Genomic DNA, 15,968 nt, shown 5'->3' with positions numbered 1-15,968 from the left:
CAACATTAACAAACACCACTGCCAACCTAGCTGGTTGTAAAGATCCCCCAAAGACGTACCGTCTGGCATGGTTACGTCCATCCGTCCATTTGTGAGGCCTGATTGTAAGAATTATTTGAATAGTGTGTAGACAACAAGCCTCTTCTCCATTGTGCACTTTGTAAATATGTTCCTTAGTTTATTCGTTTGATTTTTTACTCTTTTTACTTTTACACATGGTAATTTCTGGCCTATCACGGTCCTGATGTCCACCTTTGCTTTAATTTAAGATGGTTTTCTCCACTTTCAGATGAATGAAACATCCATCCATGTCAGTGCCTGGAGACAGTCTTTCCTATCACAACGGCAAGGAGGGCTGTAGGTGGTGATCCTACTGGCATATGGTGGGTAGAGACCAGGAACACTGGTCAATGCCCTACAGTGCCCAGGATGCCCCACATGTCAATAGTGTCCAGGCTGAGACACCTTCATCTACTGACTTCTAAGATTTCTCTTTGCCTTAAAAATGTCTAGGACACCTGCACCCCGATGTTTATAGCAACAATGTCCACAATAGCCCAACTGTGGAAGGAGCCTCGGTGTCCATGGAAAGATGAATGGATAAAGAAGATGTGGTTTATGTATACAATGGGATATTCCTCAGCCATTAGAAACGACAAATACCCACCATTTGCTTCAACGTGGATGGAACTGGAGGGTATTATGCTGAGTGAAGTAAGTCAGTCGGAGAAGGACAAACATTATATGTTCTCATTCATTTGGGGAATATAAAAAATAGTGAAAGGGAATAAAGGGGAAAGGAGAAAAAAAATTAAGTGGGAAATATCAGAAAGGGAGACAACATGAGAGACTCGTAACTCTGGGAAACGAACAAGGGGTAGTTGAAAGGAAGGTGGGTGTGGAGTTGGGGGTGACTGGGTGACGGGCACTGAGGGGGGCACTTGATGGGATGAGCACTGGGTGTTATGCTATATGTTGGCAAATTAAACTCCAATAAAAAATAAATAATAAAAAATAAAAATAAATTAAAAAACAGATTATTATAAAACCTAAAAAAAAAAGAAATGTCCCGTCTATACTCATAATTTACCTGAATTCATCTTGGTACATTAGCTCTACATTAAAAGGACCATATCGTTGCCTTTCTCTGATATGTGGACGAATTACACTGCGCTCATGAGCTGTCTTCCTTCGGGCACCATTCATTTCTCTACGACACATATGGAGCGGTCTGGTTGGTGTTGTGTATTTGGTGGCTCTTTTTTTTTTTTTTTTTTTTTTTTGGTCTATAAGTAAAACACAACCAAACCTGTAAATCACGTTTGGGTATCAAGATTAGGGCAGCTTCTTTAAATAAATGAACACACTCATTTTTCTCCGAAGCTCTGAGATAGCTCCTATCACACGGAAATTCATCCATAGTGGCCCATGTAACAGAACGTCCTTTATAAACCACCGGGGCTCAGAACCCTCTACCAGATAAGCCTTTGATACGATTCTCTATTTCCCGCCCTGGGCTACTCGCTAGCAGTGTATCCTATGCCTTCTAGTCTCAGCGTGGGGTCATGCGAGTTTCCCTAGAAGGATCAAGCATTTTGTCAACGTTACCGGCAAAGTGCTCTGTGTCCCATTTGCTTTTAAAATTCAAATTGCATGCAAATAACTACTTTTTCATTTTAGTTTTGGGTATTTATGTTTTCTGTAGTCTTAATTTACTTTCTAAATAATCCAGAAGTTAGATTTGTTTCCTGTTCCCAGTTTTCAGTTTTTAATGAATCTCTCCCTTCTTGCCTTACGGATTTTTTGTTTGTTTTATTAAAAAAATTTTTTTTCCTATCAGAAAGGGAAACAACATGAGAGACTCCTAACTCTGGGAAACAGAGCTGGGGGGCTGGAAGGGGAGGTGGGTGGGGGATGGGGGTGACTGGGTGACGGGCACTGAGGGGGGCACTTGATGGGATGAGCACTGGGTGTTATGCTATATGTTGGCAAATTGAACACCAATAAAAAATAAATTTATATAAAAAATAAAATAAAATAAATAAATAAAAATATTTTTTTCCAACTGGATAATTTCTTTGCCGATTTCAATTTTTGTATTGTCTGCCTAATGTATTTTTTATTTGTTTGTTTTAATTTAAAAGCTTTTCGAACTGGATAATTTCTTCACTGCTTTTTTGTATTGTTTGCCTTTCATATTTTTTTGTTTGTTTTAATTTAAAAATTATTTGAACTCGGTATTTGATTTCTTCGCTGATTTTAGTGTTTCTCTCTGGAGTGATTCCAGCTTTCCCCTTTGGTTTGTATAGGTAGCATTTATATTGCTAATATTTTTAAGCACCATAGAATTCAAGCTTTGATTTGTCAAGCCATGAAGTGTTTAGGAGAGAATTTCTGATTTAAAATGTCCGAGGGTAATGCAGTTTTTAAATTTGTTTTGCTCTTAATGCCTACGTTTATTACATTATAGTCAGAGATCATAACATTCAATTCCTGCTCCAACCGACACATTAAATGCTTCCTTGTACCATGAGTATAAAATCAGTTTTTCTAAGTGGTCCATACTGATGAGAACAAAGATCACTGTTTACATAATGCATAGCATTTAAGAGATACCTCATGCATTATTCATTACACCAATTTACTCACGTGTCTGCCTTTTGATTTAAACTTAGGAAAACTATATAAAAAAGACTCTCCCTCTACCATTTTTTTGCATTTGCCTGTGTATCAAATAGGTTTTGGTTTTTTTTGTTTTACATGCTGTATATGGTGATCATTGGTGCATAAGGGATCGTGAGCACATATCCTATTCCTATTGAGCACACATTCATTGGTGCATAAGGGATCTTGAGCACATATCCTATTCCTTGAAATAGGAATTCTCCAGTTTATTATCAGAGTGTCTCTCGCCTGGATCCTTACACTCGGGAAACCATACGATCATTTCTGCCTTTCCTTTCTCCTACATGTGAGATGCAGTGACTCTGTCCATCGTTTCCTAAACAAATATGTCAGGTAGGGGAGGTGGGCGAATGGATGGGTTAAGCAGGTGATGGGGATGAAGATGAGCACTGGGCGACGTAAGCAAGTGTTGAATCACGACGCTGTATGCCTGAAAGTACTATTACCCTGTATGTCAACTAACTGGAATTTAAATAAAAACTTAAAAAAAATAAAAATAAAAAATATATTAGTAAGTCAGGAAATGACAGATGTTGGTGAGGATGCAGAGAAAGGGGAACCCTCTTAGGCTCTTGGTGGGAATGCAAACTGGTGCAGCCGCTCCGGAGAACAGGATGGGGGGGGTTCCTCAAAAAGTTAAAAATAGAAATACTCTAGGACCCAGCAATTGTGCTACTGGGTATTTATCCAAAGGATACAAACATAGTGATTTGAATGGAGACCTGGACCCCAATGTTCACAGCATCCATGTCCACACTAGCCAAAATGTTGAAAGAGCCCTAATGTCCATCAACAGACGATAGATAAAGAAGATCTGGTGTAAAAACTAAAACTAAAACTAAAAATAAAAATAAAAATAAAAATAAAAATAAAAAAAGAAGATGTGATATATAGACAATGAAATAGTACTCAGCCATTAGAAAGAATGAAATCCAGAAATTTGCAATGATGTGGACGGAACTGGAGAGTATTGTGCTGAGTGAAATAATCAATCAGAGAAAGACAATTATATGATCTCACTCATGTGGAATTTAAGAAACAAAACAGAGGGGCATGGGGAAGAGAGGGAAAGAAAACAAGATGCAATCAGAGAGGGAGACAAAGCATAAGAGACTCTTAATCATTGGAAACAAACTGAGGGTGGGTGGAGGGGAGACGGGTGGGGAGCTGGGGTAACTGGGTAATGGGCATGAAGGAGGCACATGATGTGATGAGCACTGTGTGTTATGTGCAACTGATGAGTCACTGACCTCTACCTCTGAAACTAATAATACATTCTATATCAATTAATTGAATTTAAATACATTTTAAAAATAAAAAAATTCATAAATCAGATAACCCGGGTCCCTTTTCACTGTGCCCAGTTTCATAAATATACTTACAACAGTGATTCACCCTCCGTACTAGGCCTTTCCTCGCCTCGTTGTCCTGCCAGAAAGAACTTTCTCGTTAAGTTCTGTGTTTTGATGTAACGTTCGGCCGGCAGACACCAATTTTTTTTTCAGTAGCAAAGCCCCTGAGCACCTACATGCTTCACAATCACTTCCAACCATGGTGCCAATGACCGATAAACTTGGCCACGTGGCTTCTTGGGTGTATCCAGAAACCTCTATCACTGCAGCAGTAACGAGTAAGTCCTCGATATGTAGATATCTACAGGTGGGGTCTTCATTTGCTTCCCTCACGCCTTGGCGATAACCATTTTCTCTGATATTTCTTCACCTTGGGAAGTTTTCTTCAAGTATATCGTTGTTGACGGAGTTGATTTCACTTGCTCTCAGCTCTGCAGCAGGGCCAGGTCTCCTTTAAAGCTTCCTACTCTACTAACTTCTGCTCACACGCTGGGAAGTCTTTGACGTCTTCCACAACAAGGAGTCTACACAAGTCTGCAGGGCCGACTGCACATAACAGGGTCTCTAAGAAGTTGAACTATATTTTTTTACTAACTTTTCTTGACTGCGAACATTTCCTCAGCTCACAGCCACACCTACTTTCAGTTCACTCTGGGTTCTCCTCCTCCCCTCACACTACCTAGTCCTGATCACAGCTGGCCTCTCAGATCTCAGCCCCGAGAGCTAACCCGACATCACTCCTGCAAACTACGAGCCTCCCCGTGTCCTTAGGTGCTGGTCAGCCAGAGCTTGACTCTCGCCTGCCAAACCCTGGCTCCAAGAAGGCCTCAAGGCTCTGACCTCCCACGAGGAGGAAAGGCCACGACCCCTTCCAGGCTCTCTCTGCCCATGAGCGCCATGGCCCTGTCCACCATGCGCACAGGCGAGGACAAACTGGAAGACCCTTCATGCCCACGCTGCTATCACAACCTCTCCTACCAATGCTTGTATTTCCTTGTGGCAAACTGCACACCTTCCAAAGTGCAGGCCTCTGGACCAGCCTCCAGAAGCTGCAAATTCATGAATTCTCCATGCACAAGGTTTCACCATGGTGACATCACTCACCTGGGAGCATGTGGAAGGAACAAACGGTCTCCCCAGTAACTCACGCCATTCATGATATTGTGGGGACACCACCATGTGTGTCTACAGATGGGAACGTCCCCACACTCAGGCTGGAATGCACAACCCGCTCAACAGAACCAGGATGCCGAGGTGCTCAGGTGTCTGCATTTGCGAGCACGCACACGTGAACCTGCAGGCATCCTTATCCAACTAAGTCTGGAATCATCGTTGACCTCCCATCTCAAGCACTGCATGGCAATGTCAAGCCAAGTGCACGCAGCTCCTGGACACTGGGAACCACCTGACTTCAGATCAGTCCACGGGAGCCCGGCCATTTGCATGAGACATGTCATGGCCCCATCATGGTAGGAACCTGCCCTTGCATCCCTGTCCCTGCCTCCGAAGCTTCCTTCTACAGACACCGTGTCAACTGAGTGGCACCAACAACACACAAGCCCAGAGAAAAGGTGAGATTCACACGAATGAGGCTGTGTCCGAAGCTCACGGCAATGCCGCTACCATGCACACAGCTATCAAGTGTCCCGTGTGTTCCAGACCTCAGGAGCTGGGAATCGGCTTGGTCGGCTGGACAGCTGTGCTCTTTGATGCTCATCTATCACCGACCACATGCACGGCCGCGTCCTGCATCCTGCATCCCACCTGCTGGTTACATCTCTACACGTGGGCGAGCCACCTGTATCCAGCCTCTGTGCTCTAGAGCAATCCAGAGAAGCCCAGAGCTGTGCTTTGCTCCTAGACACACAGTCACCACCACAGCAGAACAGCCACGCACAAGGCACAGCCCCCCCCCACCGCCCCGGACGTACCTCCACTCATCTTCCCTGGGAAGCGGCCAACACGGGGACAGACCAGAAACCTGTTCTGGGCCATGCAGGATGCTGCAGGAGCACATGTGACCTGCTATGACTTCCAACGTGCGATCTCTCCCTTCCTCTACGAGACCTGCTTGCTTTGATAAGAGCTTGAGCGCACAAGCGTGTCGGCAACGCTCCAGAGTCACGACACTTCCCGTGACGTCGGCGAGCTTGGGGGTCTTCCCGACTTACCTGAGCAGGTTGGACACCTGTGGGGTGATGAGCACCACCAGCCTCCTGGTCGCCCTCTGGTTCCTCAGGGACTGGCCCAGGACCAGTGCGCCCTGGCAGTAGATGTCGTTGGTGGCCAGCGTCACGAACGCCTGGTCAGACACTGCGGATGTGGACAAAGACACCAGAGTCACAGCCCCGGGGGGTTTCAGCAGGTGGCGGGCTTGGCGGTCACCGCTCTCTGTCTGAACCAAGTAGCTGTTTCATATCTTATAAACATTCACTAGGAACATTTCATCTACATCCTTTCTTTTGTTGTTTTGTTTTTTTCTTTTTTGTTTTTAAGTAATCTTTCTGCCCAACATGGGGCTCGAACTCATGACCCCAAGATCAAGAGTCACACAGTGCATGACTGAGCCACCTAGGCACCCCCTGCATCTTTTCCTTTTAAAACACACACACAGAGCACTTTCTAACCCAATACATGAGGCAAAGCCAAGCAGAATATGGTTAAAATGTCCTGATACTGCAAATATATTGCCTGGATGGATACCCAAGACTCTTTGCTTTGCTCTACATTCAAGTCTGAAAAACTCACCCCAAATATCTGAATCTGAGACACAAACACATCAAAACGTGTGGGCAACCGCCCGACTAGCTGAGCCAGGATGCAGATGTCCACTCAACTCAAAACAAAAACAAAAACAACCAAAAAACAAAACAAAACAAAAAACCCAACTATAAAAACAAAAAACAAAACAAAAAAACCCCAACTATGACCAGTTTCACAGTGTCCCGCTAGGAGGGGAAGAAATGCTCATGGCAGATTCAATTGACGGTGATTTCCAGTCTAAGTGCGTCCTCGTGGTGGTGGCGTTTACGGGGACTTCCAAACAACTCTAATTCCTGCTCCCCCAAGAGCGTGTTGCCAGGAGAGACACAACAGTTGAAAGAAATCCTGCGCAGACTCTCGTGCTGTCTGCAGAAATTAAAATGCGCAGCACGCAGCAGCTCGGGGCCAGAACACACAGACCTCACTTCTCAAAGACCAGAGCGTCCTCCCCTCCCCGGGCCAGTGGCTCCCACTGCAGGGTCCTAGAAGGGCTCCTGTTCACGCTAAATATAACGTGGCAGACGCAGGCTTCTGAGGCCTGTTTCCCCCGAGGGCCGCCTCCTTGACCTTTACATTCCATGGGGGTAAATTCCAAAATGTGCCTGTTACAACACGCTCCTGTCTGCACGTTCTTCTGCTGCTGCTGCTGACTTGCTGGATTAAGAGGGGTCTGCACACTCCCGCTGTCTCCACTGTGACTTGTGGGTTATACTCAGAAAGTAGACTTCAAAACTCAACTTTGCAGCCCCCCAAAGTATCTGTCTATCCATCCATGCATCCATCCATCCATCATATCTATCTGTCCATCCTTCCATCATATCTATCATCCATCCATCCATCCATCCAATCATATCTATGCATCCTCTATGTATCCATCACTTCTACTATCCATCCATCCATCCATAACCATCTAGATCTATCGTCTCTCCATCCATTCATCCTTCCAATCGGCAATCTATCATCCACATATCCATCCATCATATCTATCTATCCATCCATAATCATGTAGATCTAGCATCTATTCATCCATCCATCAATCATACCTACCGTCTATGCAACCATCCATCCATATCTATCTCTCCATGCATCCATAGTCATCTCGATTGATCTATCATCTGTCATCTTTCAATCCATCATCCATCCACTACATCTATCCTTCTTACCCTCTATCCATCCACTCTATCTACCTTGTGTGTATCTATCATGTATCTACCAATATCTAAGAAACGCCTAGGGGCAGCAGACACCCCTGTCTGTGGACATTTCTGAGACATGGGAACAAAGACTGGATTCCTCCAAGAGAGTTCAAGGTGATGAGAGATTCCCATAACCAGAATGGACCACCCTGCAATGGGATAGCCATCCAGACCAGAAGGTGCAGTTGCATTTGCCCAAGGGAATGTACAGGGTGGAACATAATACAAACAGCAAAGTCATCAAAATTGGCAACTGCATACACTGGTTTCGCAGCATTTTTGTAAGGACGTAGATGTAACTGCTGTAATCAGCGGGTATTGTGAGCTGAAATACGTTCCTCCTGCCAAACTCGTAGGAAGTTCTCTCTCTGGGCCTCAGGATGCAGATATATTTGGAGGTGGGGTCTTTAAAGATGGGGATTAAGGTAAAACGAGGTCACTGGGGTGAGCCATGATCCAGTAAGACCGGAGTCCTTACAGGAAGAGGGGAGGAGGACATAGACAGGCACAGAGGGACAACCAAGTAAGGACACAGGGAGAACATGGTGTCTACACACGCAAGAGAGAGGCCTCAGGAGGAACCAGCCTCGGTCCCTCTTGGACCTCGGACTCCCCACCTCCAGGATGAGGAGAAATAAGTGTATGTCCTTTAAGGCACCCCATCTGTGGGTTACGGCAACCCTAGAACCCTAATAAATTGGAGCATTAAACTCAGGAAGCAGAGCCAGGAATGCCACCCACCCTGGGGAAAAGAAGCTCAGCAATCACCTGGTGACCCTTTCAGGTTTAAGTTTATATGCATCTGCCCTTTTCAGGCTGAGATACTACCTTTTTCCACTAAGCTGCATTTGCATCATCGTCACTGGCTGCATATTTCCTATTTAAACAATTTAAACGGGATCCTCCTCAAAGAGAAAAAGCAAATTCGCAAAGCAGCTTGGTTGGCCTTTCCAAAAAAAAAAAAAAAACAGAAAATAAATAAATTTCTCTCTAAATGGAAGGTAAAACAAAGACATGAAAAAGACCCAACCAGATTATTCCTACTCATTTATCCTCTCAATGATCACTAAGGAAACTGTTCTCCAAGTCGCGAGGCCTGTTTGGAGTCCGCGCGGGTGATAAGCGCGGGCCGCCTTCCCCGGAGAGCCATCGAGCCAGACGCCAGAACAGTTGGATTTCCAGCCGTCTCACGTTTCAGACCTACTTCGTTTGGACACATCAGCTGCTTCCACGTGACACACGGTCGCACGTGAGGCAGGGGGAAGGGGAGAGCTGCCATGGTCCGTGGAGGGAAGCATGTCACCTGGGAGGGCTCTGGGGACCCCAAATGATACACTGAGGACAGGTCACTTCTCCAGAAGCTTCCTGATTCGCGGGATGGACAAAGACACGGCTGGGTCTCTGGGGACTGTGTTCACCCAGCTCCTAGGCTCTGCCCCCGCTCGGGATGGAGGGATTCGTGGTCATATCAACAGGATGACAGCTCGGCACCCCCGGACAGCAGAGGCCCTCTCTCCAGCGACCCCGACACGCAAACTCACGCTCTTGCGGTGCAAGATCCCCCATGGGTAAGAGCACCATCAGAGGCCCAAAGACAGGCCAGTGGATTTTAAGGCAAAAAAGAATGAAAACTCATTAACATGTCTTCAGATGCCACACGGCCTTGCTTTTTAAGAAGCCACCAATAACCAAAGATTCGGTTTGATACAAACAACATCCAAGGACACCGCATTCAGAGTCCGCTGCAGCCCCACACGGCACCAGGGTGGGGACTTTCGTCACCGCCACGGAGCGGGGAAACAGCACGTGTGGCTGTACTCCAACCACGGGCTTAAGAGAAAAAAAAAAAATGAACTATTGAAAAATCAACTTTGGCCCAAAGAACATGGTGCCTGAGGGTTTCGTATCGAACCAGGGAGAAACGTTCCTTTCAATCCATTTCGATTCCTTGCCTGGTCCTCCGCTCGACCCATCTTCTATCCGCACCCCCCCAACACGCACACCCCGAAATAACACGGCCAGCCTCCTGGTCTGCCCCTCCTCTTTTACTCAAAGGTGGCTTTTGTTCCCCGAAACGTGTCGAATGCCCTCTTGGGGTCTTCGAGCACGTTCCAGGGCTGATGGAGATGTGTCCCAACGCTGAATACTGCCACTGTATGGGCCCGCGCGGCTCCGGGGGCAGCCGGCTTCAGGCGGAGAGCGGCGAAGCCCCCTGGGACACAGACTCGGCGGAGCTTCTCCTCCCAGCACGGTCCCCGCGCCAACCGCAGGAAACCGCGCCTCTGCCCCGGCCTCAACCCTGTTCCCTTCTGAAGCAGACGGGACGAAAGCAGTGATTTTACCCAAACGCTCCTCTGAACAAAAAGTAGTCTGGGTTTTTGTTTTTGTTTTTCTTGGGGGGGGGGGGGTTGTTTGTTCTTTGTTTTTTGTTTTTTTTAATGGGCTCGTGGTTGGTCAGGTCTGGTCTGGTGCAAGACCGGGGCGTCTCCGGGATAAAAGCAGGACGGGCATGGTTCTCTCAGGTTAGGGCCACAGGCCCCTTATCTAATTTCTGGCCCTCTGAACTGCCCACATGTGATGTCCAGAAAACCAAAGGGCAGGTGCAAAGGACTCCTGTGACCCTCAGGGGCGACGCCTTGCCTTAGGCCCCAGCCACGTGGCCACCCCAAGTCTGCTGCCCTGCTGGGGGTTTCTCCCCAAACTTTCCTGCAACAGCCAAGTATGCTTGTGGTCTGAGCTTGGGAAACCCCAAAGGCACTCTGTTCCTAAAGTTTTGGGGGCGTGAGCTTCCTATCTGTGTAGGAACTGGGCCCCCTGCAATTGGATGGCCAGAAAACCAGTGCATGGCTCTTCGGGGTGCGCCTTACAGAAGGAACATTGAGGACTCTCAGGGCCCTCCGACCAGGCTCTGCACGGACCCCCTCCCTGCTGCGGAGAGCCACCCCATCTCCATCTGTCCCCCGCAGCGCGGGTCTCTGCACACGCGGGGGTACACAGGGGAGGCGAGGGGCTTGGGGTGACCGGGCCCTCAAAGCGGGGTTCTCCCCAAAGCAGATCCATGTCCGTCCGAGGTGGGAGAAGGGGCGGGGACGCTGGACGCGAAGCGCTGGGGTACTCACCCGGCATGGCGTGGGCGCAGCGGGGCGGCGTGCGCCTGTGCTCTCCGGGGCGCTGAGCAGGGCCTAGCAGCGGCGTCTCCCGGGGCCCGCGCCGACCTCCAGGCCTGCAGGCGACAGCTCGGCATTCCAGACACCCACCGCGGCAGCCCTGCGCCCCCCACCCGCGCGCGGCACCGGGGCGCCGCTGAACCCAAGCCACCTGTGCGCCCCTGGCGCCCTGCAGCTCCTCCTCCGCCCTCCGGCCCGGCCCCCTGCACCCCCTTCCTCGCCCCGGAGTCACCTGCGCCCCCCGCGCGCCCCGCCTGGACTCCGCGATCTGGGGCCCCGGCCCGCCGGGTGTCAGAAGCGTCCCCGCCGCGCTGGGGACCTCCTCCCGGCTCCAAGGCGTCTCGTGCTCCCGCCCGGCGCCCCTCGGCACCCAACCCCCACCCCACCCCCGGCCGCCCACGAGTCACCTGCGCCCCCCGCGCGCCCCGCCTGGACTCGGCGATCTGGGGCCCGGGGACCTCCTCCCGGCTCCAAGGTGTCCTGCGCTCCCGCCGGGCGCCCCTCGGCACCCACGCTCCCGTCCCACCCCCCGCGCACCCCGCCTGGACTCGGCGATCTGGGGCCCGGGGACCTCCTCCCGGCTCCTCCTCCTCCCTCCTCCGCTCCCGCCCGGAGCCCCCCGCCCGCGAGTCACCTGCGGCCCGGCTGCGCCCCGCCCCTCTTCCGCGGGCTCCTGGCCGCCCGGCCCCCGCCCGGCCCGCGCCCCCCTCCCGGCCCGCCCCCCTCCCGTCCTCTCCTGGGAGGTCCCCCCCCCGCGCACTCCCGCAGCCCCCACCCTGCTCGCGCCCCCCGCGCCCCGGGCGCGCCCCATTGGCCTCCACGCCCCCGCACCCCCCGCGCGCTCCCGGAGCCCCCGCCCTGCCCGCGCCCCCGGCGCGCCCCAGAGGCCTCCACGCCCCCGCAGCCCCCGCCCTGCCCGCGCCCCGCACCTCGCTGGCGCCGCCGCACCCCCGGGGTGCTCGGGCAGTCCCCGCGCCAGGGTCCCCAGGGTCCTCCCGGCCCCCCGCAGCCCCTGACCCCCGCACCTCCTGCGCGCTCCTGCGGCCTCCGGCCCGGCCCGCCCTGGGAGGCCCAGAGGCCCGCGCCCCGCGATTGGCCGCTCGCCGGAAGCCCGGCCCCACCCCCGCCCGGCGCCCGGGGCCCGGGTCCCCAGCAGCCCCCGCCCGCCGCCCCGACCCGGCCGCGGAGGGACAGGGCCGCCTTCCCTTCCGGCGCCGCCCCCTCCCTCCCCGCGGAATCCGGGAGCCCCGGGTCGGTAGCTCCGGACGTTTAACCTTTACCCAGCGCGCGCCACGGCCGATGTTTGCAGAGGCGCGGAGGCCGGGCCCGAGGCCAGGGGCCGCCCTGCAAACGCCGCGCTGGAACCTACGGCGGGGACGGCGGGCGGCCGGGAAGGGGAGGCAAGTGGCCGATGGACACTTGGCGCCTCGGCGCTTGAATCCGTGCGCGCGTGGGCGGACGCCGCCGAGTGTGTGTGCGTGGGGTGCACGCGCGTGCGCGTGCAGGAGTGCGACTGTGCGGGCAGCGCGAAGTGTGGGCGCCGGGGTGCGGCCGTGCGCCCCCCACTCGGATGCGCCAGCGCCTGGCCGCAGGAATGAATGAATGAATGAATGCACGAATGAATGCATGCATGCACGAATGCATGCATGAATGAATGAATGCATGCATGCATGCAGCCGTGTATCCGTGCAGGACTACTGCAGGGGGGAGGGTATGCGTGCGCGCCCGAGACGTGAGTGGGTGGCGGAAGGACTAACTGGATGCACTCGTGCATGGGTGAAGGAGCCCATCTAGGAATGAATGAATGACTGGGTTCAGCGCATGAATGAATGAGCTCCCGTGCGCACGCTTGGAGGAGTGCGGGAGCGCCCAGCTCCGTGAATGAGTGACACTGCGCGGCAGTGAATGAATGAACCCAAGCACGAAGGGGGTAATGGGTGCGTGCAGGGAACGAGTCCACGGCTGCACGCAGGAATGAATGAAGGACTTGAACACATGAACTAGTGACGGAATGCGTGTGTTCATGAATGAATGCGTCCTGGGGTGACGGAGGAGGAGAGAGGGGGGCGTCACGCCCCCTCTAACCCAGCCGCCTGCCCTGCAGGCTCACCTGTGTCGTGTCCACACCATCAGTGTGCATACCGACGTAGTTTAAAAACACGAATGATGTCTTGGTATTCTGATGAAACCTGCCTGTCCCAACAGCCCCCCCAAAGACTTCGGGGTGTCAGGGAACCCCCTCCTAGCGTTCCACATCCCACACTTTGGGCACCGACACAATTTATGCTCCAGAAACAAGAGAAAAGGGCCAAGAGGACATGGCCCCCCCTAAACCCCACTAAGGAATCAGCGTTGTAGGGCGGGGATGTCATCCATAGCCCATCAGACCGGGACATTGCCAAGCCATATTATTATTATCCCAGTATCATTATTACTATTGTCCCAGCATCTCGGCTTCCCCAGAGCAGGACTCTGCTGCATGTCATCTGGTTCCCCATTGTGCCAACTTACCCATTCACGACCCCACGGGGAACGGGGTGAAAAGCCATCGAGGCTCACTGGCTTCGGAAAAGAAGGGGCTTGGGCATCACAAGGATGGAGACAGAAGGGAAGGGCGCCAGGTTCTAGATGCACCTGTCCAGAGACCCAGCACCTGGATCAGTAACCGTCACTCTTACGGGACAGACGTTGGCGGCGTTTTTCACCCCGCGTCACAGGCCCAGAGCTGCGAAGGCATTGCAACCAGGTGCAGGCGCTTGGGCAGCGCCATCTGGAAAACACGAGCGTGGCACCCTGCCTCATCACACTGATGGCTTCCCCTCTAACGGTCTCCAGAATGCACACCTGCCTGGAACAGGAGACAGGTTCTCATGAAGCTGGACACGTGCGGGAAGGGTCAGGTCCCACATGAGTCCTGCTCAGCCCCCGACAAGCCCCCTCACTTCCAGGGGAAGGCACAGGTTCCCCAGCCTCTCTGCTGGTCTTGCTGTTGGCCCCGATATTTGCCACGTGTACCCGCACACCCATGCTGTGGGCTCATTCCATTTGGCCTCATTCTGGCCTCAAGTGAGCAAACTGTGAGGTCCTGTGTGCAAGCGCCCTCCTACGAGGATTGGGGCCTGGGACAGAACTGCAACAATAAGAGATCCATTTGTAAAGTCCCAGACAGCTGCTGCCTCCTTGATGTCCTACATGGGGCAGTGGGGTTCCCACATTGTCCCCTTTACATGGGTTAGAATTTACCCTCCAGCAGGATTTCCACTGGGTGCTAGTGATGTGTGCAGTGGGTCACTCTCTGAGGTGGGATGTCCTGTGCGCTTTAGGGTGTGGAGCAGTGTCTGTGGTGTCTACCCATCACGTGTCAGGAGCGTTCTCTTCCCTCCCTCAATTGTGACAACCAGAAATGACTCCACACATTGCCAGTGGCCTCCTAAGGGGCAGGATCATGCCTGGGGTGCTAACCACTAGGATGGATGGATGGATGGACAGACTTATAGTTAGATAGACATGATGATGGATGGATGGTTGGAGTACAGATAGATATGATGGATGGATGGATGGATGGATGGATGGATGGATGGTGGATGGACATGATGGTGGATGGATGGATGGATGGATGGATGGATGGATGGATGGACAGACTTATAGTTAGATAGACATGATGATGGATGGATGGTTGGAGTATAGATAGATATGATGGATGGATGGATGGATGGATGGATGGGTGGATTGTTGATGGATGGATGGATGGACATGATGGTGGATGGATGGATGGATGGATAATTGGAGGGTTGGGTGGTCGGTTGGTGGCTGGCTGGCTGGCTGCATATAGACATGATGGATGGATGGATAGTCTCTTGTGCTAAAGCAGGTTTTGTTGGCATCACCAGGACTGACATCTGGGGCTGGACCATCCTTGGCTATGGGATGTTCTATGCACTGTAGGATCCTCAGTGTGCACCCCCTAGGTGCCAGGAGCACCCTCACCCCCGGTTGTAACAACTGAAAATGTCTCCAAACATTGCCCCATGGCCTCTGGGGGCAAAGTTACCCCATCGTTGAGAAACTCTGTCCTGTAGCAAGAGAGCCTTCTGGGAGGAGGCCAGCTTGGGGCTGAGTCACCCGGATAACCCTCTGCCAGGGCCTGAGGAAAGAAAGGGGGTGCTCTCCCTTCCCCGGTCACCCCCACGGCATCTTGGACGTATGTCTCAGGGGTCTCTGTGTGGAACAAGTAAGACAGAGGCGGTGACTGCCGTGGGGGGTGTGCGGGTGTGCGTGCTCCACAGCGTCTCGGGTGGCTGGTCAGCCGCGCCGAGGGTGGCCTCCTGCCTCCCCAGCCTCCCGCTGGGCCGGCACATCTGTCTCCAAGTGGAGCTTAGGCCCCTGGCTCCTATCCGCACGCACGGCACGGGCGTCTGGGCGAATTACCAGGAGCCAAAGTCAGGTCACGGCAGCTCCGTGCTGGGGTCTCGGTCCTCAAGGGGCTCCAGTGCCTGTGGGGTGGGGCGTCCTGTGCTCCGCAGGGTGCAGGGTGCTTCCCTGGTCTCCACCCCGGGATGCCAGCAGCCTCCAAAACACAGACAGGAGCTGAGGACGCGCGGGGTGGGGGCGGGGGACACCCTCTCCTAGAGAGGGTGGGAGGGTTAGGAGTCAGGGAGGGCTCCCACCGCCCCTAAAGCAACCATTCCGCATCCCACTGCCCCATAGGCTCTAGGGAAGGGGGTGTTGGAATGCCCGTGTCCGCGGGGCTCTCGGGGAACCGGAAAGAAACAGCGACAGGTGCAGACGGTGGGGGTGAAAGGAGT

The 15,968-nt window shown here is 52.5% G+C and overlaps 1 protein-coding gene across 5 annotated transcripts in view; it reads right to left on the bottom strand.

Moving 5' to 3' along the window:
• The window catches only part of GYG2 (glycogenin 2), a 36,567-nt gene extending 24,324 nt beyond the window's left edge, over positions 1 to 12,243 (bottom strand). For 3 of the 5 annotated variants that reach the window (XM_038586729.1, XM_038586732.1, XM_038586733.1), the window contains exons 1-3: positions 12,189 to 12,243; positions 11,116 to 11,219; positions 6,209 to 6,350 (exon numbers count right to left, since the gene is read on the bottom strand). In XM_038586729.1, coding sequence (XP_038442657.1) covers positions 6,209 to 6,350; positions 11,116 to 11,122 — 149 coding nt within the window. In that variant the 5' untranslated portion in view covers positions 11,123 to 11,219; positions 12,189 to 12,243. Of the gene's footprint in view, positions 1 to 6,208; positions 6,351 to 11,115; positions 11,220 to 11,570; positions 11,590 to 12,092; positions 12,154 to 12,188 lie in introns of those variants that run through there. The other 2 variants (XM_038586731.1, XM_038586730.1) reach the window with 2 other exon arrangements.
• Between the last annotated feature and the right edge of the window lie 3,725 nt (positions 12,244 to 15,968).

The sequence above is a fragment of the Canis lupus genome, chromosome X (assembly GCF_011100685.1).
Source record: "Canis lupus familiaris isolate Mischka breed German Shepherd chromosome X, alternate assembly UU_Cfam_GSD_1.0, whole genome shotgun sequence".
Lineage (NCBI taxonomy): Eukaryota > Metazoa > Chordata > Mammalia > Carnivora > Canidae > Canis > Canis lupus.
This window is presented reverse-complemented; position numbering and strand designations above follow the sequence as displayed.